Here is a 20829-nt window from a genome sequence, read left to right on the forward strand (position 1 = left end):
CTCCAAAGACATAAGGTTACTGAATGGATGAAAAAAAGGTAAGACTTACCTATATGCTGCCTATGAGAGACTGACTTCAGATCTACAGACACATACAGACGTGAAGGGACAGAAAGACAGTCCATACAAATGCAAAAAAAAAAAAAAAAAAAAAAAAAAAAAAAAAAAAAGCTGATGTAGCAATATTTAAACAAACACGGGCTAACCGGGTGATGGCCGTTAGGGACGGCCCTGATGTCCTGAGCACTGGGTGGGGTATGGACTGCTGAATTACTAAATTCTACCTCTGAAACTGATAATAGATGTTAACTGAGTTTAAGTTAAAACAACTTAAAAAACCAGACTTTAAAGCCAAGGCTGGAACAAGAGACACTTGCTTGTCTTCGAAATGCTCGAAGACACTGAGCATTGCTCATCATCAGGGAACTATGTATCAAAACCCCTAGAGACCACTTTGTACCAGTCAGCATGGCCTGTATCAAAGACAAGACGTAACAAGCGTTGGCAAGACTGTGGAGAAAAGGGAATTCTCCTTTTGCACTGCCGGTGGGAATGCAAACTGGTGCGGCCACTGTGGAAAGCAGTCGGGGGCTCCTCAGAAAGCGACAACTAGAGCGACGGTGGGATCCGGCAATTCCACTTCTGGGTATTTATTTGAAGAATGCAAAAACATTAATTCAAAAAGATAAATGCACCGCAGTGGTGACCGCAGCGTCACTTCCACGAGCCAAGCTACGGGGGCAGCCCCAGTGTCCGCCGACAGACGAAGGGCTGAAGGCGGCATGCTGCACACACTCCCTCACACGGAGGAGTATTACTCTGCGGTAATAAAGAGTCTCTTTCCCCTCTGTGACAGTAGGGATGGACTGAGAGGGAACTTCCCTAAGAGAAGTCAGTCAGAAAAACACAAATACCGGCTGAGTTCGCTGACTTGTGGAATCTAAAAAGCACAACAAACGAACAGAACGGACACCGACTCAAAACCACAAACACTGGTGTTGCCGGAGGGGGCGGGTGAAAGAGAAGGGGATGAAGGGTACAAATGTCCGGTTCCCGAATACAGCACAGCGACGGTCAGTGACCTCGGAGTGACTCTGTGGTGCCAGAGGGGAACCACACTTACACTGCTGAGCATTCTATAACGTCTATAAACGTCGATCCCTGTGTCGTACGCCTGAAACCAATGTAATATTGTATGTTGCCCCTACTTCAATTAAAAAAAACAGCATTTAAAGTGCAAACAAGGCTCCTGGCTCTGAAATTTGTGTTTCTGTTGCGGCAAGTACGTCTTCAACAAAGGACCCGTGTGTGGGTGACTCCCCAGATGCAAGCCCGTGGATGTGGCCGCTGGGCTCACTCACCTCTGGGAGGGAGGACTGGGCGCTGCGTGTCTGCTTGATGGCCTCCTCGTAGCGGGGAGGGTCTTTCGTCTTGGGGACCGGGCTCCCAAACAGGGAGTGCTGGACGACACACGGCTGGGGTGGCGGGGGTGAGCCGGGCTGAGGCAAACAGAGGGAGGGACACGTCAGCTCCTGGCCAGGCAGGGCCCTGCCCTCAGCACGGGGGAGCCCCAGGACCTAGGACATGCATGGCTGCCAGGGTGCCATCCTGTGTGGGAAGGGCCACCTCTACAGTGCTAAGAGCTAAGCTGCCCCTCACAACGGGCACCACAGTAGTCTGTTCTGTCGCACGCATGTGGACAGTCCAGGGTGAGAACGCTGGGGCGTGGAATGCTTCTGGACGCCAGCAAGCACGTCCTGTAGCTGCTGCTCCGTGCTCACGGCATTACCTTGCTGGAGGTGGTAGGTCCGTTCTGCAGGGAGGGCAGTGGGGCACTTCTGGGCTGCAGAACGCTGGGGGGAGTCTTAGTAACACACGGCTGCTGGGCCGCTGGGGCGGGTGCTCTCGGGTAGGGGAGAACGGCGCTCGACGCGGAGGTTGTGAAAACCTGTAAAGAACCAATATTTTCCATTCAGTGTGTTCTTTTCCTCTTCCGACCAAAGAATACCACGTTTTCGGACAAGGGTCAGCAAATGTTTGCTGGAAAGAGTCATCAGGTATCCAGCTAGGGCCTGCAGGCCCCAGGTTTCTCCTCTCTCCTGCGGTAGCCCAGAGGCAGCCTCGACAATACAGAAATAAATGGGTGGCACTGGGTTGGAGCAAAATATTATCCACAGAGACAGGCAGGGGCTGGACATGGTCCCAAGGCCACCGTTTGCCAACCCTCATTTTCTAGCACCAATTGTCCCTTTACTCGGTGGCCTGTCTCTGAGGGTGGTGTGGACCACACCTCCTGGGAAATCAGCATTTGCTCAGTGTAATTTTTCTCTTAAACAAAAGCTTAATTTCTCTTCTTCACCAGGATGATCTCATCTACTCCCATGGCCGTAATGTTCACGATTCAGCTACAACCCCACAACCTCTCCTCTTTTCCAACCTTGCTCCCAAGTGCCACAGCCACATTTATAACCCTTATAAGCATAAATTTCGGACATCTCAAATTCTATATATTCCAAACTAAACTTTGCCTTTCCTTCCACCACCTCCAGCTGCCGAGGAAAAATAATTCTTGGTTTTACCTTCATTTATTTTTTAAAACTTTGCTGAATGGAGCCGTCAGTCTCCTGCGCTTTCTGCCCTCAGCGCTCACGGAGCTTCGGAATGCCTCCTGAATCAGGCCTCTGTTCTCTGCTGTCCTAACCCGGGCCCTTGCTATCGATCGCTGGAAAACTGGCACAGCCTCCGTGCTGAGCCCCCCTTCCCGCCCTCTGCCACAGTCAGGGCCGGGACGCCCACACCTGGTCGAGCCCCCGCACTCCTGGCTCCTCAGTCCTTCACGGTAACAAGCTCCCCTCTGGCCAGCACGCGAACCTGCTGCCACCACCTGGCCCCCTTTCTAGCTGACCATAACAGCCACCCGGGCTGTGGCCACACTCTTTTTTCCAGTTTCTCAAAACTTCTCCAGATCCCTGTGAGGCCCCATTTAAAGTCTGAGAAGCTAACTTCTGTCGGGGTGCGGTGAGGATTCCCTCCTGTGCAACGGCCCAGTGCGTGTCTGGCCCATTATGAGTCAAAGCTTTTATGGCATTTTAGAGATGTATGGCCACAGTGGGCTTTTGCCACTGTATTTCACAGAACTGATTTACACATAAACAGATCTAATATACTTTGTACCGTATTCTGAAAAAGAAAAACTTAGCCCTGTATTTCTGTTGTAAATATACATGTATATTTCTCAAGCGGGAAAGTGTATTTATGTGTGTGTCTAAATATCCCTCCAAACGGGACAAGTGCTTTGGGTGGGGAGTTCCATAAGTAAGTGTACTCCTCTTTGGAAAAACTGAATTTCCTTATATTTGGTACAAGAATTTCTTCCTTTAAATTGGAATTAATGACCCCTAATTCTAGTATTTGGACACTTAGTGAATAAGCCTTTATTCATCTTGTCTATACTCTGTTTTTCCCTTTCCTCCCTAAATCAAACTGTCTGGACATCTGGAATACTCACTAAGCTTATCACTAAATTAAAATGTTATTCTGAGCCCAGTAAGTAATGCGCAGCTATAACTCCTTGCACACTGCGTTTCCCAGAGGAGATTCTGGAAGAGAGCACAAATGACTACTGTTTCTGTCTATTGCTCCAGTGGTCTTAGCCCAGACAGTTCACACCCCCCGGACCACGTCTATAGGTACACCTAACTATCCAAGATCTTTTATGCTGAAGACTAAGATTCCGAGACCAAGAATTCTCAACTTTTAAAATACTAAGACCTGGGGCACCTGGGTGGCTCAGTTAGTTCAACGTACAACTCTAGATTTCAGCTCGGTCACGATCTCAGGGTGATGAGATCAAACCCCATGCTGGGCTCCGTGCTGGCCATGGAGCCTGCTTAGGATTCTCTCTTTCTCTCTTCCTCTGCCCCCTCTAAAAAATAAATTAAAAAAATAAAATAGGGGCACCTGGGTGGCTCAGTGGGTTAAGCCTCTGCCTTCAGATCTGGTCATGATCTCAGGGTCCTGGGATTGAGCCCCGCATCGGGCTCTCTGTTGAGCAGGGAGCCTGCTTCCCCCTCTGCCTGCCTCTTTGCCTACTTGTTGTGATCTCTCTCTGTCAAATAAATAAATAAAATCTTTAAAAAATAAATAAAATAAAATAAAAGGGTAAGACCTATTTTTGAGGCCTTTGAGAGTTTCCTGGCAAGGAGATGTGCACGTAGCTCCACCTACTGGATAGGAGGGAATTTTGGTAGCTTCTGGGGCCTTCACATCAGAACTTCTTGGTAGAACATGTGCAGAAGTTACCGAGCCCTAGTCCAACACCGTCATTTTAAAGACAAGGAAAATAACACTCAGAGAAAGTAAGTGAATTTTGCACAAGGCCAACCACGTAGGAAGTGGGGAACCAGAACGAGCAGACCTGGGTCTTCTGGCTCTTAATCTGCAAGATGGTGACTCTTACCTATACAGAGATCTTACTCAAGGTAAACCTTTCAGAAAGTATCTTTTTCATCTTCAAACATCTCTTCCCAGGGAAAAGCACTTTTTTCACCTCCAAAAAATATTAATTTGAAAATAAATTTATTTTAAACCCCAGAAAATCCTACATATGAGGATTAATAACACACTTTTGAAACTCTTCCTTGGAAAAGGGGCTTATAACTGTTAAGACGAGCTCTCTTTCAGTAATGAAGAACTCTCTTCCCCAAACAACTGGGTGATCCGCAGCCAGAGGCTATGGCCCCTCAGGCCTGCCCAAGGAAGGGGCACATCACACAGAACAGACAGGTGCTTCTCACAAGGAGACTGCTTTGCAGGCACTTGCACGATGGCTGAGCAGACGATAGCTCGTGTCAGCGACGGCCTGTCACCCGCTGCCTTCACCTACCTTTCTAACTTGCTGAGGCTGACTGAGCACATGTGGCGTGAAAGTGTCTTGCTTCTGAGGTACAGTCTGGGCTAAGCCCGAGGACAGCGTGGCCGCTGCTGTCTGAGGCTGAGTCTGGATTCCTGTTTGTGCTGGAGTCTAGGAAGCAGATAAAAAATCAATTTAATTGTCAAAATCAATCTCAGAATCAAGAGTTTAGACGTGCGGGCACCTGACTGGCTCAGCTGGAAGAGCGTGAGACTCCTGATGTCAGGGTCGTTTGAGCCCCATGTTGGGCACAGAGGCTACTAAAAAAAATATATATAAATATAAATATAAATATAAATATATATTTATATATTTATAAATATAAATATATATATAAATATATATATATATATTTTTTTAAAAAGAGCTTAGATGTGGAATAACGGGTCATGTGGAGATCATATCTGAAGTGAAATAAAATATTTACAGATACAAACTTCATTTCATTAACACATAGACTTGAGCCTGAATTCTAAACCAGAGAGTGAAACACCAGACCAGTTATCTTCATGCTCTGATTGTTTCTTAAGTGGCTAAGATTTTCATTCAAAAATTTTGAGAAAAGAGAAAATGGAAATAGAAGCCTACAAGAGCTCTCCACATACTAGGTCAGCTGTTGCAGTAACTGAAGAAGCAGCAGGGAAATCTCTGGTGCCCACTGGACCCGAAATCCTGCTTTTGAGCTGCACGCTGTGCTCCCTCTGGGGGGCCGTCAGCCACACCCAGGGGCACACACAGGCCCAGAATAAAACACAATTCTTATTCTGAGAACATCAACTCCACTTGAAGATTTGGTTGGGGGAAAAAAAAAACTCAGAAGAGCTCTATTACAGAGTAGACCTTCAATTTCACAGACACTGGAAAGGTTAAACAGGGGAATTAGAGTTTTTGCACATGCCAAGGGCCTCGGGTCATGCTTCCTAACCCCAGGAGTACAGGACCAGTCTCTTCTGCCATTAAGAGACTCTGGGGCATCAAAGTTGAGGAGCACTGTCCCCATTCTGTTTACTTGTGGCCCACACATTTTGTTCAAACCTACCAAAACGCATCACATAAAAACAGCTTGAGGTCAGAACACGGGTTACACAGGCATAAAAGGAGGTTTCCTGCCTATGAGTGCCTTAGCACGTCTCTCAACCACATCCTCTCTCCTAGGTTTGCGGTCACATTCCCCTTAGATGCCCAACAAGCCTTTGGCATTTTCGCCTCACTGGTGTCTTCCAAGAACTACATTTAGGAGGCAGAATATAGGAGTGGGCCTAACAGTGACAGCTCTAGTCAGAATTATCCAGCTCCGTCCTGGAGCAACTTGCCAAACCTCAGTTTCCCTATCTCAAAGTGGGTGTTACCACTCAGATCTCATGGGAGAAATGGAGCGTCTGGCTGGTTCAGTCGGAGGAGTGGAGGAGCGTGTGACTCCTGACCTTGGGGTCATAAGTTCGAGTCCCACGTTGGGCATAGAGATTAGTTAGTTAAATAAACAAAAAGAATGATGAAGTGCTTGATGCTGTGTCCCGCACACAGAGTGCCCAGTGACACTAACTATTCTCATGACACTGTGACGAGTATTTAAAAATGCCTGCATGCGGGAGACTCTGTTCACTGAAGATAAAAGGTATGGAAAGTGGAAGAGCAGCTCTTGTTTGTTTTTTCCGTACAGAAACAATGCTAGCTATTCACGTTTTGCAATTCGATTCTATGAGGCCACCCCCTCCCCCACCCCCGCATTTCCTGGCACCCCGAAGCCTGGCGTGAAGGCATCTGGGAGAAAGCGTGAGGCGAGCTTCCGCTCTTGGCAGGCTGTAAGGCAAGGGAGTTAGAAGACACACTTCACACCTGGAGTCTGAGGCTGCCTACGGGGAGCTGCACTGAGGTGACACGGGAGCCCTGGATGGACAGCGGCAGCAGCAGCTGGGCGGTCTGTGTGGTCAGTAAAGCCTGAGGCGCAGCGACACTGGCAGGCGGCGGCTGTCCCTGCGAACTCACGTAAAACTGTGGGACGATGCTCGGCGGCTCCGCCTGGGCCACGGCGACCTCCTGCTTGATCACCACCGCCTTCTTAGCCACCAGGGCCTGGCCCGCCACTGAGAGGGGCTGGCCGATGGGCTGGCCGGCTCCCGGGCCCGGCTGCCTGGAGCCGGAGCAGTCGCTGAGCGAGGCCTCGTCCTTGACGGAGGAGCCGGAGCCGCCGACTTTCGGGTCTAACTTGGCCGCCGAGCTGGCTGCGGCGCCCGGCTGCGGTTCCAGCGGTGGCGGCTGCCGCTGCCCTCGCTTCTCCACCTCGAGCTGCATTTTCAGAACTTCCACGAGCTTCTGCTCTTGTTCCAGTTTCCTCTTGAGCTCCTCGATCTGCTTCTCCTTCTCCTGCAGCTTGCGGTCCTTCTCAGCCGCGTCCAGTTCCAGACTCGACAGCGTGCTGCTGGTGGGGCTCGGGCTGTCCTCGGGGCCCGTCACTCGCAGAGGGGACGAGCACAGGAACTGCGCCGGCGACATCATGGTCATGATCTCGGTGAAGGTGTCTGCCATGTTTGTGTCCTCGGTCCCGAGACTGGACTGTTCGGAGGGCGACGGGGAGATGGGCAGAGGGGAGCTGACGGTCTCCACATGGGCGGCGGTGCTGCTGCCGGCAGGGGGCAGTTCTGCCTTGAAGGAGGAGCCCGAGCTGGTCACGGGGTTGTGCAGTGTTGTGACGGGCAGTGCCACGGTGACTTCTGGGTTACTGGTGACGATGGCAGACGCGGGCACTGTCAGGACGCCGCCCGCGGTGACACTGCTGTTGTTCATTTCCTGGTAGGGTTTCAGGCGTTCAATGAGGTCCGGTTTGGTGCCCGACACTGGAAGACCCCTTAACTTCAGTTCTGTCTTCAGTTCCGACACCTGCAAGTACAAACAAGTCACACCTCTTCTCCTGGCCCTGCCACTTCGGACGAATCTACGGGACACTTTGATGAGAAAGGGGCCGATGTCTGTCAGCATCTATGACTGCACAGCAGCAAGCGGGAAGGTTTCTCTTCCTAACCCACAGACACACACAGCTACAGACCCCAAGTACTGCAAAGGCCAGTGATCCAGCAAGGATTTATGTCCAAGGATTGAAAACGGGAAATCATGATGATAACCATCACATTCACTGAGTAATGACCATGTGCCAGACACTGCTGGACGTGCTTTACTCTTCCAACTCCTCGTCATAGGACGTGTGGGTATTACTATTACAATTCCTCGTTCGCAGAGGAGACGGGGGCAGAGACAGGCTGACTCGCCTTGGTCCGCGCTACCACAGATAACCGAAGGCCAAGGTGGGGTGGAAACACATGCAGGCTGGCCTTGGAGATCAGATTCCGGACTGTTACATTTCTCCTGCTTCTCCCAAACTTGGAAACGAGCAGGGAAGAAAAAACCCTGCCACTGCAGTCAGAACTTGTCTGGTACCTGCACATGGTTTATGCTCAACGAATGAGAATCATTACTGGTCATTTTAACTCACTGAGCCACCCAGGCACCCCAATATTGGTCATTTTAAAAGAAACGTAATGGACATAAACAGAAAGTGCCTCTATAGAGATTATTTTATGTTGGTGAAGTTGAAGGTCTACTGAAAACTTACCTATACATACTAGAGAAATCTGGCAAATCATTTACCTTTCTGTGGTACCTATGGGTGCATAAACTCTCCTTGGACTTCTCACCTTTAAGTCATCCAAGCTAGGAGGCAGAGGTCCCGGCTTTCTCACAGGAGCAGATGTATTCTGTCTTGGAGGGTTAGGTGTGGTACTGTTCAGAGCGGGATTCCCACTGTTGTTATTTTTGTCGTTAAGTGGCCTTCAAAAGAACGAGAAAATGAGAGAGTTTATAATAAAATAATTTCTGAATTTGACATTGCTTCTACTAACAATGTGTTAGCTTGTGAAGAGAAAAATGCCATAGTCATGGGTTGGAAGACTCAATACTCTGAAGACAGACATCAAATTAGATTGCAGTGAAAATCCCTGTCAATTTTGTTTGCTTGTTTGCTTGCTTGGTAGAAACTTAGAAGGTGATTCTCAGCTTTATATGGAAATACAAAGGACCAAGAAAGGCCACGGCATCCCTGAAGAAAAGCCAAGTCGGAAGAGTCATACCACCAGATATCAAAATTCATTACAAAGCCAGTTATTACGATGGTGTGGTGCTAGGGGCAGAACAAATGGAAGAGAAGAGAGAATCCAGAAACAGACCTTCACATATACAGCCTCTTGAGTTATCACTAAGACAGCACTGTAGTGCAGTAGGAAAAGGGTGGTCCTTAACAATAAATAGTGCTGATCCACACTGGCTATTCACATAGAACCAATGGGAAAATCTTGAACAAGCGTACCACAAGAAAGGATACCCAAGTGGTCAATAAATGTGTGGACAGGGCTTAGCCTCAATGGACAGGAGGACAATCAAGAAAAGCACAACAGAACAGCACTGCATGCCCAGCACAAGTGCTGTATGATGACTCAGACTGTGGGTACCGAGGACCCGGAACGTCCCGAACTCTCAGCCGTGGCAGGTGGAAGTGTGAACTGGAAGGACCACTCTGGAGAACTGTTTTATGCTATTTGCTAAAGAAAAACCTGCACCCCTCTTTTGACCCAGGGGCATTCCTAGAAGGATACCTGACGAGATAGACATGTGTGAACCATTTATGGCGTCATTCACACCAGCCCCAACCGGACACGACCCAACTGTCCACCAAGAGGACGGTTAAGTGGCTCGATTATAAAACACTAGACAGAGTAAAAACTAACTGCTGCTTTCTGTGCCAGGAAAGATGCAGCTCACAAACATAGTATTGAGCAAAAGCAGCTAAACAGTGTGTACTGTAAGATGACATTTATGCAATGGTTCAAAAACAGGCGAACTAGTCTATGGGACACAAGTCAGGTAGTCACTGAGAGGGGACGCAAGGACTCCCTCCTGGGGGTACTGGGGATGTTCTGTTTCTTGATTTAGGGATCTGCCTGGCATCGATTTTCAGTTATGATGTATGGGCCTCTCCACAACCTATACTTCATTTAAAAAGGTTATTAAAGAAATGTTGGTGCATCTGTTGTACTTTTGTCCTCCGTTTCCTAAACTCCTTTCCATATCGAAGCCAGGTCCTCATCTAACTTCTTCCCTGTAGGCTACTCTTGGCAACAACAGCATTTCTCTTCTGGCTGGTTGCTATCCATTCGAGAAAGGTCCACGTGATGCTTGATACTGAAGAGCCAATTTCACTACAGCCCCAAGTTTTACTGTTATATGGACCTTGGTGCTGAAGCAAGGAGACTCTGAATTCCTTATTCTGAACGAGGATGAGGTCCCCAGTTAGAGCAGCTTTGTCAAGAGAGTTTTAGGAAGATTGTGTTTGAAGCCATTTCTGGCCCTGTCAACAGCTAACTCTTGACATAAAATCTGCCTAAATTTCGTGGCAGTTAAATATTTTAAGTATTTAAGTTTTTTGAAGTTTGGATGGAATGACAAATGTTTTATGTATCATTTTCTTCCTTTCTAAACATTCAGTTTTAAAATCTTTTATTAGAATTATGAAAACTTTTAACGTAAATCAGAATTTCTCAACCCTATTTTCATTACTTTCCCTGCAAGGAGCTTTTTTAGATTTCGTTTTTCCTAATCAACCTCCCAGTGATATTTTAATACCACAGGGGTACTGCATAATTACCTATGTACTGTGTATCTGGGCTTTCTTAACTAAAAAGTGCAAAATTCCTCCTAACCAGCTTTTGCTCTCATGTGAATATTATCTCCTTGAGAAGGCACCATGTAAATGTGCCTTTTGATGTGCCATCAAAATACCTGTTGATTCTATTTTGTGCTGTCTTTTTTGTTGAGACTGTCTAATACCCTACTTGTTACTAGGATTAACAATTCAATGTTTAGAAAGAAAAGGTGATGTGTTGGGGGGCGGGGACCTTGCGGAATGTGAGGACAGTGTAGATGAGAAACCCAAAGTCCAGACACATGAAGGGACCTTCTAGGGCCCTCCGTCAGTGTGGGGCTCTGCTGGGATCACAGCCCTGTCTCCCAGGGCTCCTGATCTTCCCAAGGCACCAGCAGTGTGTGTCATCAGATAAAACCCCACTGTATGGGTGCTATAAGACTTCCACATTGCTCTCTGTGCTGGAATTCGGGGGAAAACAAACACTGTGATAAAAACAACGTTTCCACATCCAGGACGTGGAAATTACACAGAAGTGATGCTCGGTGAACAAATGTGGAACGATAAGGGATCTTTCCTCTTTGTTCTTTTGGGGGATGCCTTCCTTAGGTAGGTGGCTTGGCGGCTGCGGGGACGGAAGTGTTGACGAAGGAGACGGGAACTATAGCCTTCATGGGAAGGCAAGGAACCGAGAGAGACCAGGTCCTTGACACCCTCAGATGTACTCTTTCCATCCACAGACCGGCCCCACACAATTTCTTTTGTTACAGAAAAGACTACTTCATAGATCCTACGCAAAACAATCCCTTCATAGGATTTTCAGTTTAACAGGTTTCCTTGCCTGGGAGTAGGGATCAGACATTCCAGCTCTTCCTGGAGTTACTAGGAGGAGGAGGGTGATGTCACGTGCTGAGCACGCAGCTCGGTGCATCTTAAGGAGCACCGAGATGGGAGCCAGGGTTCGCGTTCACATCCCCGCTGCCTGCTGCCAGAGGAGGGCGGCGGCAGGGGAGGGCGCCTCCCTGGGCCTGGACTGAGCTGTAAGGCAGCGGCCGTTTGCTTCTGATACTCTTCCAATTCTCTTTGGTCTTCCCTGGTTTCCTTCCAATGTCAACATCTCACTCAGGCCTGTTTGCTCTTAAAGTACTAACATGCTACACAAACTCCTTCTCTCTTCATCTTTTAGATTTAAGTACTTTACAGTAAGGTCTGAATGACTAATAGGTCTAATCTTCCTCGAGATATCAGGATCTTCAAAGAAAAAAGTAAACTGATAATCATTAGCATATGAGGAGATGGTTCCTAACAGAGAAGCTTTTGACTGGGTCTTACTCCTTTCCTACTCCTAGAAGATAGGGCTCCCTGTGGAGGAATGCTTGGCATACGTGTAGAAGACAGGACTCAAGTTTCTACAGATCATACACTGAGAGGCTTGATCACCGAAAACATTTTTTCTTCTAATGAAATTCTGCATCTTTTTTAAAGTTTCTTTTTGAGTTGAATGTAACTATCCTTTTCTCCTGAAAACTGAGGGAAACGAAAGATAAGGTCTTTGCATTTTTATCTATGTTTCCCAGCAAATGCATACTGAGGATGGCTATCCAGAAATTTCTATCAGTGCACAGCTCAAGTTTGCAGTCGATGTCCTGCTACGGACGCAGTCTCGGAAGTTGGGGGAGCTCGCTTCCTTCCCTCCCTCCCAATGGGCTCAGACTAGAAACGTGTTCCTCCTCCACAGTCTTTGGTCACCAAGACCTTCAGTCGTGGTTGAAACATCCCTCACCTGTTCCTTCCTTCCTGTTATCAATGCCCTTGCATCTTCTCACATCTACTCTGTTGTGAAGTTTCTGTTTTTCCTATTTCCAGATTCCCCTCCGGGCCCAGCATCAAACCACTCTTCCTCGCACTTTGATTCCACCGTGACAGCCTTCTGAATCACCTACCACATCCAGACTCAAGGCTGCCCGGCTGCGAGCTCCTCCAGACAGCGGCTCAACTCAGTTTTGTCTTCTACTTTTCTTAAAAAAGCAAATCACATTCTTTATTCGGGCTCTTTTTCTCATCAGCCAGTAACCAGACATCACCCACTCCTTCCTCTGTTCCTGCACTAAGATCGTCCCCCTTGGCTTGAAAGGGCCCTTCCCTGGCTTCAGGCCCTTTCCCATGTAAGTACCCCACCTTTCTCATAAAGCTTTCTCAACCACTCCAGCCCCTACACTCATCTTTTTTTTTTTTTTTTTTTAACTGTTCACAACAGGTCGTACACTTGTGTGCTTTGCTCACGGCATCTACTACTACTTGGGTGAGTAACAGGCAAAAGCTTCCCGGGTGGGTCATGGTGGGAGTCCCCTCTAAATCGCAAGGTGGGGAAGGGCTTTCAGGGACAGAAAAATTCATTACAAAGCCAGTTATTACGATGGTGTGGTGCTAGGGGCAGAGACTGGCCTGGCCTGCCGGCCGCTCTCCCAGGGACCAGGGCACGACGGGGAAGCCCGGGCAGCAGAAGGCCCTGGGCGGAGGACGGCCCCCCGCAGCCCCGCGGCCCCGTGCGTACTTGAGCGGCGCCGGCAGAATGGTCTGGTAGTTGTAGTGCTGCTGCTGCTGGCTCAGGATCTGCAGCTGCAGGAAGAGCTGCTGCTGCTGGAGCAGGCGCGCGTAGTTGGAGTCCATCTGCGGCTCGCTCTTCTCGCCCTTCTGGTCGGGCGGGATGTACTGGTGGTACTTCAGCTTCTTCACCCGCGGCTTGGGGTCCTTGCACTTCTTGCTGCGGTGCTTGTCGTTGGGGTTCTTGGGATGGCTTTGCTGGTTTCAGGAGAAAGAGAAGAACGTTTTAGGAGAAGCCACCACCGTGTGCCTGAGGGACTCGGGAGCAAGCGGCAGAGGGCCCTGGACACCGGGGCCACCGAGTGACCAAGTGCGCCTCCAGGGCAAGGAAAATGTGGGGACACCTCCTCTGACCAAGAAATCTGGCTCCTAAGGACTCACTTCCTCCTGCTGCCTTGTTCCCTTAGAGTAAGGGAAGGCTACGCAGCTCAGCCTTATCCATTCAAGTTCAGCCAACAGTCACTGCGGTGTCTCATGCGGACACACTCGGAAGGGCTCACGCAAAGGACTCCTAGTTAGAACAGCTGCGCGCTCGAGCAACAAATGGGAGAAGACGAGCGATCCGTCACTGTAACTGTGGACTATTTTATGGTCATTAAAATATTCTCGAGTCATTCTTGAGCGGATCTGTACAAACAGAAAAAATGCTTCTAAGGGAATAGAGCAGACAATGAAGTTATGTATTTCTTTTTTTTTTTAATTTTTGAAGAGGACACTGCAGGGGCCAAGGCAGAGAGAGAATCTTAAGCAGCTCCATGCCCAATGTGGAGCCCCAAGCGGGGCTCAATCTTATGACCCTGAGGTCATGACCTGAGCCCAAATCGAGAGTTTGACACTTAACTGACTGAGCCACTCAGGTGCCCGTCAAGTTACGTATTTTTAAGGAAAATACACCCAAATACTGCAATCTCACAGTATTAGTCACTTCCCTGTCATCTGCTTATTGTGCTATCAATAACCGAATTTATTCCTGGTCTTTTCAAAGTGATGACAACAACGGATGCGGTCTGGGAACCCGAGGTGGCACGCTGTTATGTAATGATGAAACCACTGACCTGGCTAATCAGGAAGGCACCTGCGGGAAAAGGGAGGGGACAGGCACACAGTAACCAGTAGGCCTCGGACTAAATCTGCCGTTACCTAGTCACTTACCTAGTCACTGGCATGTTCTCCCACGAAGTGACGGTGGGGAACAACAGCTTTCCTCTCAGAATGTACCTACCCCCCCGCCCCCGCCGAACTGTGTGTGATCTGTTTCTTGTGTGTACCTGTCTCTTCCTCTCCTGGCACAGTCCCGGGACCCCCAACCGAGCCTCTGAACCTCACCTTCTTCAACAATGCCTCCGGGCCCAAAGTCAAAGCCCTCCCTACAGACACACCAGTGAAGAGGAGAGACCCAGAGAACAGGAGAGGCTGAGAACTCCGCACCCACAGGGATGGATGGGTCGGCATCCAAACGCGCTCTGTGCTGTCTGTGGCATACGCTTGGGAATGTAGGCCAGGGAGGAGAGCTGATGTTATTAGCTCAGCTGCCACGTGCCACACTCGGGAATTTCTGGCTTCAGTTCTAAGTGATGGAAGATGGTGAGATACACTGACTTGTGCCCTGGGGCCACAAACGCTGGGCTGCGCGGACACAGAGAGGCTGGAGCAGAGAGCCGCCTCTGCAGGAGGGCCGAGGACCACGACCGTGCCAGAGTGGATGGAAGCAAGGAATCTGGGGAGGCAGAAAGAAGGCCTGGCTGCCCGTGGGGAGCCTGGATCCTTCCGAGCCTCGTTCCTTTTTCCGGCCTCCCTTCTGGAAGGTGCCGGGAGGGTTGGCTAGCTCTCCACAGTCCTTTTTGCGTTCTAAACGTTTGACATCAGTGTTCTGCTATGTTTGGCAAAGCCACATCTGAAATGATGACACTATTCTCTATCACCGTCCCTCCGCCCCCATCCGGCAGTTCTAAATACACTTTCAAAAGTATACTACTATATATTAAGAATTTTGATCTTCCGTGGGCCTTGTTCTAGCTGGATTATTTGCGCCCAGTCAAATGTAGGGAATGGTGCCACCAATCTGCATTTTATCTAGAGAACAAACCTGGCTTCGACAGGCCAAATCTGCTAAATCAAAAAACGCAGCCGCTTTTCTAAAGCCTTTAACCTGTCATGTAATACATCTGGACTAGCGCGGACACTGACCTTGTGTATACAGTCTGAAATGACGTTCCCATTAAAGACATCTGTTTGTGAGGCTCCCGACTCCCCAGCACTGCACTAAGCGGCTCGATCTTACTCCACTCCCAGGGTTTCCTTCATTCTGGCAGCCTGGATGGTGGCAGAACTGGGAACTGCTGATAAAAATGTACCCTAAAGCCTTTCTGCAGGACTCTGGGAGTTTCAGGGAGACCGAATGTTTTGCGGTTCTTCTGTGACTACAGAACAATAGGGCATTTGTGAAAGGTGGTGGTTTCCAAGACCGAGGCGTGATCGAGCAAGTCTGCCTGTGATTTTGTTTTCAAGGCTTCAGCCTGAAAGCCAGGCTGGTCAACGCAGACATGTGCCTTTGTGTTCCCTCAAACAAGCCGCCAGTAAAGGCCTCGAACCAGTGTGTGTGCAGGGACCCACCTTTACTAGCGCCGGCCCAGGCTTTGCTGAGGACACAGTATTCGTGGGGACGACAGGTGCGGTGGACCTGGTGGGGGGCTGATCCACAGGAGGAGTTTTCAAGAATTCAGGAACTGCAGGGGACACTGAAGTAAACTGGTGGAAAAGCCAGAAAGCGAACAAGTATGTGAACTCAATGACATAAAATTAGAAAAACCAGAATTAGAAGGGAATGACCTCATTTTTTTTTTTTTTAAGTCCACCGGAAAACAAAAGAAAAATATACTATTATGTCTGAGACCCAGATGGTGGAGCCCCATGCTTCACCTCCACAGAGCCAGCTAGCCAGTCTTCGTCCCAATAGCAATGAAAGGCTAAAGCTAAATGAGGTTCGACTGACTCCACCCTGGTTGTGTTTTCTCAGAAATATGGTCAGAACCGCCCTGTTTTGGCAGAAGGGAAGTCCAAGACTCTTGTAAAAATGATCAGAACAATACAAGACACTTCTGAGGTTCCCTTGCTGTCCAGAGTGGAGTAATAATGCTGGTGAGTTCCCGTGTGGTCTTTAGACGTGGTCACAGGCTCTCCCCAACACTGTTAGCATATCCTGGACCCAGGGCCTGGAGCACTTGCTAAGAAAGCCCCTGTTCCCGGACGCCCACTCCACATATGGGTCCTTAACTCTGCTTTCCACTTTGTGTCCCCGTGTCCAAGCCTGACGAGCCCATCCCTCCACCATCCCCGCCCTCATTTCCCGCAACGGGAGGGCACCTGCCAAATGCGTCTGTAACAGCGGCTTGACTGGCTGATGGCGCACCCTCACACCTAAAGCAAGAAGCTAATTTGTTCCCGAGGCCAAATGAGCAACCCCTACACCTCATTGTGGAGTCCCGTGTTAACAAAGGAAGCTCCTGCGGAAGGCCTTGATAGATTTTATCAACAACCCAACAGCCCATCTACGCTAACAGTCTACTTTAACAAATCCGCTCAGTGTCGCACAGTAATTAGAACATGGACTTCACTATTACCAGCCTTGTCTTAAGGAAAAATGTCTCCCTTTATCACTTCCACTGCCCCCCCCACAACTCTCAAATTCATTACGAGAATCAAAGTCAGTTCCTTTGCTGATGTATTTGGGTTTAAGAATAGCACACTGTATTTTTCCTCCTTAAAATAAATGACCTGAGAACTCAGAGGCTTTTCAGCAGCAAGAAATATGAAGCTTGGCACATACTAGTTACTCAATAAATATTTGTGTAATGGGTGAATGGAAATTCCTTGTGGCTTTACTCATGCGGGGTGAGACGCTCAAGGCCAGCTGGGGCTCTGAGTATGTGTGTGGGTGTGCGATGAACTCTGCTTGCCCATGTGGCTCTCTCCCCAAGCTCGCTTTCCCTTTCTGCCACTGATTTCAGCTTTTAAGTAATTATAATGAACAGTGTTGGCTTTTTAAAGATGGCTCCACGGTAGCCCCCTCCACCACGGTTTATGATATTTTCAGTGGCCCGTGGGCATCTGAGGCCCGGAAGCAGACGACCCTCCTCGGACATACGGTCACAAGGTCAACAGCAGCCTGAGGTTGCGTCACATGCCTACCTCATTCACCTCACTTCATCTCATCACGTAGGCACGTATCCTTTCCAACATCACCACGAGACAAAGGAGGGCGAGTATAGGACGGTTAAGATATTTTGAGAGTAAAAGACCACATTCACGTAACTTTTATTATACTATATATTGTTAGAACTGCCCTATTTTATTATTATAGTTGTTGATCTCTTACTGTGCCTGATTTATAATGAGAACTTTATGTCAGTACATACAGGAAAAAACAGTATACACAGTGTTGGGTACTATCTGTGGTTTCCAGTATCCCCTGTGGATAACGGGAGACTACTGTACTCAATTTCATTCAAATAGATGTGAAAGAAAGGGCCTTATCTGAGACTCTTGACACCTGTGTTTCACGCTGATCTCTGCCCCCAAAAGGCCCTGAGCCAGCTGCCGCCTCAGTGAACCTCTGACATGAAAAGGACAGTCAAGGCCGGCTAATCAGTGCTTTAAAGGATGTGGTTTTAGTTGTTTCCCTTTCACTTTGCACAGTTTTTGGAAGTGAGGATATTTATCTCCGGGTCAATTTTCATACAGGGAAAAACATTCCTTGGCTGTGATATAATTGGCATATGAAGAAGAAATTGCATATTTGAATATATATATTTGCATATATGATAAATATATGTATTACTTGTGTGTGTGTATTTCTTGTAGATAAGTTCTTTAAACCTGGCAAGCTATTTTACCAGTCCAGCCCCACAGACTAATATGATGGCAATGATGCATTTGAGAGCAGTCAGTGTTAAAAATCTGAAAAATAATCCAGAAGCATGGATGTGGTATCCATTATAATATGTATGAAAATGAGTGTCCTTGAGTTCTAGACATTTCCCAGTGAACTTCAGCCTTGACTACTGATACCCTCATCTTATTAGCTCTTGTGGTATTTCAGTGTGACTTTGCTACTCAGAAAACCACAGACCCCGGTGAAACACGAGAATAAGCTAGCTGAGATACAGTGATTATTAGTATTCCCTACTCTGAAGATAAATTCTGGTTAAAAAGGGAGAAATGTCTAAACTCTTCTTTACATTCTGCCGGTCTCTTTCATATGCTTTAGAAATGACCCCTCAAACAATCTTACATCCTATCTTGATGTTACTAGGATCCTGGTGGCTAGGGTTAAAAAAAAAAAAAAAAACAACACCTAAAGAGCAGTACTTCTGAAATGCCAGCATTCCAAAAAGGTTGAAAAGAATATCCAAGCCATAAAGAATACTACACTTATTTTGTTCCACAGTCAAGTGAGCAATACGTTAAAATCTTAAAAGAATGCCTTGAGTGTTTAAATTTCCACTGAGACCTACGTTCACCTTTTGTACTTTCAAAATTTAATCTCAAAATGATTCAGAATCTTTTCTCCAAGAAAACAAAAAAGCTGCAAACTTTGCTTGGTTTTATTGGATCTGACTGCTGTTCCCGACCTACAGGTCTCATAACTTCCAATTCTTCAACTGTCATCACGACACTGTGACAAGAAATGTCAGAAAAGCATTGCTGTCTAATATTTAGACATGAATATTTAGGCTTTAAAATAAAACTGAAAAAGAAAAACTGAAAAAAAAAAAAAAGGAAAAAGAAAGCGCTTTGAGCCTTGAAGACTGACTTTTCTAAAAAAATGCTATGGGGAAGTTCTGCTACAAAGAAAAATGTAAGTCAGAATAAACGTTTAAGCTGATTAAAATTTTATAACATATCAGTTGTCTATACTGGTTCCTTCTATAAAGATGATACACTTGTCAAGGACCAATCACTGTTCTCTGCTAAGTTCCTTTTTTATTAGATTTCTTTATGCGATCTAGAGGAGCAGAAATTAGATATTTAAAAACAAAGCTTTTTTTGTACTGGAGATTTTAAATCCAAAATAAATGTGTTTTTAATTTAGGATGCAGCAGAGATCTTAATTAAGATGGGAATATGCAAATAGGAAATGGAAAATGCAATTATTCTTTAAATATTGTTTCCATATTCCGATCCCCAGACAAATAAAATGAATACTAGTACAAATGAGTTGAATACAAATCGAAAACACATGCTTTGTATATTTAATGGATGGATCTCCTATGTAAATTCTAGTTTTGTTACAATCTATCACCTAGCACTGACCACTCTGTTTATGGAGCGCACAGCTGAACGGTTTAGGCATCTCATTTTTAGTACAAGCAGTTGAACATTAATCTTCTGGCACAACATCTGGTGGACACTGAGCTGGTACTGATGAGCTGATTAGTAGTGAGGATGTGCATGTATCCTGCATTGAAAAAATCTATTATTTAAAAAAACTGTGGTAAAATATATTTAAGATGAAAGTTACCGTTCAGACCACTTCAGAGTGTATAGTTCTGTGGCATTACACGTATTCCTCCGGTTCTGTGACTGTCACCAACACCCGTCTCCGGACCGTTTTCATCTTCCGAAACTGAGACTCTCGAATCCATTAAACAAGATTCCCCATCCTGGCCTCCCACCAGCCCCTGCAACCACCCTGTACTCTCTGTCCGAGTCTGACTAGTCTGTGTAGCTCGTAATAGTGGAATCACAGTTCTTCCTTCTGTGTCTGGCACATTTCACTTACTGTAATGTCCTCACGGTGCACCCAAATTGTCATGTGGGTCAGAATCTCCTCCTTTTTTAAGGCTGACTGATATTCTATCACACAGATATACTACATTTTGTTTAGCCTTCATTTGTCAGTGGACACGAGGGCTGCCTCGAGCTCTGGCTGTCATGCGTAATGCTGCCCTGAACACGACTGTACAGACCCCAGCTCCGGTCCCTGCTATCAACGCTTGGAGCCATACACCCACAACAGGACTTCCTGGATCACACGGTAATTCCAGATTTAGCTTTCTGGGAGAAGTACCACACTGCTCTCTATAGTGGTTGTACCATCTCACAATCCTACCAAGAGGGTAGAAGGATTCCAATTTCTTCATGTCCTTATCAATGCTTGTTAATTTTGTTCTTTGGATAGTTGCGATTCTAATGGTGTGAGGTGGTATCTTAATGTGGTGTGGATTTGCATTTCTCTAGTGATTCATGCTGTTAAGCATCTTTTCATGTGGTTACTACCCATTTGTTTGTTCATTCTTTCTTAATTTTTTTAAGGGGGGAGGGGCAGAGGGAGAGACAGAATCTTAAGCAGGCTCCACACTCGGCATGAAGGCCAATGCTGGCCTCCATCTCACAACCCTAACTTGAGCCAAAATCAAGAATCAGTTGCTTAATTGACTGAGCCACACAGGCGCCCCTTGTTTATCTTTTATCTTTCTTTTTAAAAGATTTTTATTTGAGAGAGAGACAAGGAGAATGAGCTTGAGTGTAGGGGAGGGGCAGAGGCAGAGGCAGAAGCCGACTCACCACTTAGCAAGGAGCCTGGTGTGGGACTTGATTCCAGGACCCCAGGCCATGACCTGAG

General features: G+C 47.2%; 1 protein-coding gene across 6 annotated transcripts in view; it reads right to left on the minus strand.

Moving 5' to 3' along the window:
• MRTFB (myocardin related transcription factor B) overlaps positions 1 to 20829 on the minus strand; it is a 259815-nt gene that overhangs the window by 21753 nt on the left and 217233 nt on the right. For 4 of the 6 annotated variants that reach the window (XM_045072094.1, XM_045072095.1, XM_045072093.1 and 1 more), the window contains 7 exons: positions 15819 to 15953; positions 13156 to 13403; positions 8602 to 8734; positions 6749 to 7789; positions 4886 to 5023; positions 1790 to 1948; positions 1362 to 1499 (listed from right to left, as the gene is read on the minus strand). In XM_045072094.1, coding sequence (XP_044928029.1) covers positions 1362 to 1499; positions 1790 to 1948; positions 4886 to 5023; positions 6749 to 7789; positions 8602 to 8734; positions 13156 to 13403; positions 15819 to 15953 — 1992 coding nt within the window. The remainder of the gene's footprint in view (positions 1 to 1361; positions 1500 to 1789; positions 1949 to 4885; positions 5024 to 6748; positions 7790 to 8601; positions 8735 to 13155; positions 13404 to 15818; positions 15954 to 20829) is intronic. The other 2 variants (XM_045072097.1, XM_045072096.1) reach the window with 1 other exon arrangement.

The sequence above is a fragment of the Mustela putorius genome, unplaced genomic scaffold, assembly GCF_011764305.1.
Source record: "Mustela putorius furo isolate JIRA1106 unplaced genomic scaffold, ASM1176430v1.1 tig00004007_pilon_pilon_pilon, whole genome shotgun sequence".
NCBI lineage: Eukaryota > Metazoa > Chordata > Mammalia > Carnivora > Mustelidae > Mustela > Mustela putorius.